At 41.2% G+C, this 2,500-nt stretch overlaps 1 protein-coding gene across 1 annotated transcript in view; it reads right to left on the bottom strand.

The window, feature by feature from the left end:
* Positions 1 to 2,500, bottom strand: part of tox (thymocyte selection-associated high mobility group box) — a 48,498-nt gene that overhangs the window by 45,588 nt on the left and 410 nt on the right. Inside the window, exon 1 of the mRNA XM_068738162.1 lies at positions 2,299 to 2,500. This exon is cut by the window's right edge and continues 410 nt beyond it. Within this exon, the coding sequence (XP_068594263.1) occupies positions 2,299 to 2,397 (99 nt within the window). The 5' untranslated portion in view covers positions 2,398 to 2,500. The remainder of the gene's footprint in view (positions 1 to 2,298) is intronic.

Genomic DNA, 2,500 nt, shown 5'->3' with positions numbered 1-2,500 from the left:
AACGGCAATTACACATCAGCACTAGAAAACTAAATGTTTTCTGGAGACGTCTCTCCACACTCACTTTGTATTCATCACAGCTGGAGGTAGTGTCTCTGTTTTCTTAGTGCGTTGCATTGTGGGAACTTTTCTTTATTCTGCAGTGACCACTCAAGGAGGTATATGGAGTTAGTTGCACGTGTAGCAAAGCCATAGTGGACTTTAACAGCACGCCCTGAAACACACTAAGTACCCAAAACCTCACAATTAGTACTCAAGGTGAGACACCCTGGGAAAAAAAGGTTTGCTCCCATAACATGTTTCCTTTCAGACTAAACACGCGCTCAAAAGATTGTTTTATTATTCTGTCTATTTGCATCTGTAGATCTTCAACAAAAGTTACTATTAAGTAATAGCTCATTTACATATTTAAATACATTTTCAAAAAACTTGTAATACAAAAAAAGAATTGTCCTAATGTAAGTTGTCAACTGGTGAAGTTTCATGGTGATATCTATGAGTTAATTTGTTGACTCTACTCTCCTGTAGAGTCTTCTAAATGTGTGTACTTTAACTAAAGATCTCTTTAAAGGACGTTTTCTATAAATGAGTTTGTTCTCAGACTCTGATCCAGAAATCTCCACTTCAGTAGCTCTTACATACGCCAAACGTTGCACTTTCATTCCTCTCTATGTTCTGAAGGTTTGTTCACATGTCATTCAGACTCATTTATACTACATTTTATTCATAAAAACATGGAGAAAATGTCATTTTTTATGACTGTATGACAATATTTTCTGATTTATGGAGTGATACAAAGAGAAACCTAAAACCTGTGACTCTGATACATCAACAAAATAAAGGAAGAATTCTGAACCTGGCTTTATCCACTGTTCAGAGTATTGTTCTGGAAATGTATGCAAATTGGCAAATATTTAATAATGAGAGTTTGAACCAGCGTTTCTGCTCACAATGATCGCGTTGTGTTGAGCAGAGGAAACGCAGCCTCTCAGCGATGCTGCAGGGCGGGATCAGACAACCGGCCTGTGAATAATCCCATCAATCATTAAACTGTACGGCAGCGTGCTCTGACATCACTCAGTCCACCGTGCTCCATCACAGAGGGAGATCACAAGTTAACAGCACTAGCCGGACTTGGTTCAGTTTGGGTCCCACGGTGCTAAGACGACGATACAATACGAGCATGAGTTGTACACAGCAAGCACAGCGCTTCACTTGGACGTCACATGATGCTGTTTGGGTTTACGTCCCTGCTGCTTGTGACACGCGTGGTCAGATGTTTGCTAACTGAAATATATTTGAGAATTGAATAGACAGACAGAGGACTCCATACAGCAGGTGCACACTGGTGAACTGAAGTATAAAAGAAAGTGAAAAAAAGCATATTTTCACATTGTTATGTACATGTAATAGACATTTTATTTATTAATATGAATGCTGGGAAAATAAAAAACTAAATAAATGTGTTCCAAAATTTGTCGTGCTAAGATTTAAGAGTGGTTACTAATCTGTCATTTGCTCTAATAGCGGCGCTCATCAGCTGCAACTAGTTAAATAATTAAGCAATTAATCACTGAGCACAGTCCTGAAGTACCCAGACACTGAGAAACACCTCTCTGACCACACATGATGGATGGATGGATGGATGGACAGATAAACAGACAGTCCTATATTGATCAAATATAATTCCATGTGGTCTCTCATGTGGTCTCTCATGTGGCACACTGGATCCCTGTAAGCTCCACGTTTCTGTCTGAATGTGCCCCTGACCTTTGACGTTGCTCTGGAGGGAGAAAGACGACGGAGCTTCACGGACACATTAACCTCACAGTCATTAAACTGAGATGACTGAACTCCAGTTTGAGTTAACAGCTAACAATGCTCGTTCCCCTCCCTAATCACTTTCCATGTAATCTCATTCTCACCACAAATCTTCTGTTTGTGATTCAGTGCATATCTAAACTGAATTGCCTTTCAATTACAGCTGGCGAAGTTTTAATTAAAGGTGTCATTACATCACTGGCAACAAGCTGGGAGTGAAATGACTGCCCGTGAGTGGATGTGCTCAAAAGAAACGTGTAACACTGGGATGTAGTTCCCTTCGATGGCTGTGTTTAAGTGTAATTGGAGCCTAATAAAGCAATTAATGACCACTTAATTGGCAGGGCAAGACGGATGAATACACAGAGAGGTGAGATAGCGGAGGTAATCAAAGTAGGACACGACAAAGGTGTCTTTTATCTCTCAGACAATGGGAAACACAAGGGGTCTACGGAGGGTCCTTCTTTCCTCGCTTACCTTGTTGGTCCCGAAGGCCGGGTCCGGGTAGGAGAGTTGTCCTAACCTGGTGTGGTCTGACTGAGGCTGAGGAGGAGGCGGGTAAACGGTTACATCCATGGCTGAAGATACATCCACTTCTCAGTCCGTCTTTCCGCTCAACGTTCTTTCTTCTCGGGTCTCCGTGAATGTCTAAATACCTTTTTTTACTAAGTTGGATGGT

This window comes from Cebidichthys violaceus, unplaced genomic scaffold (genome assembly GCF_023349555.1).
Source record: "Cebidichthys violaceus isolate CVI_PGR_0920_01 unplaced genomic scaffold, fCebVio1.0.p SCAF_8, whole genome shotgun sequence".
NCBI classification, from domain to species: Eukaryota; Metazoa; Chordata; class Actinopteri; order Perciformes; family Stichaeidae; genus Cebidichthys; species Cebidichthys violaceus.
The sequence above is the reverse complement of the archived record's forward strand: the minus strand, read 5'-3'. Positions and strand labels throughout refer to the sequence as shown.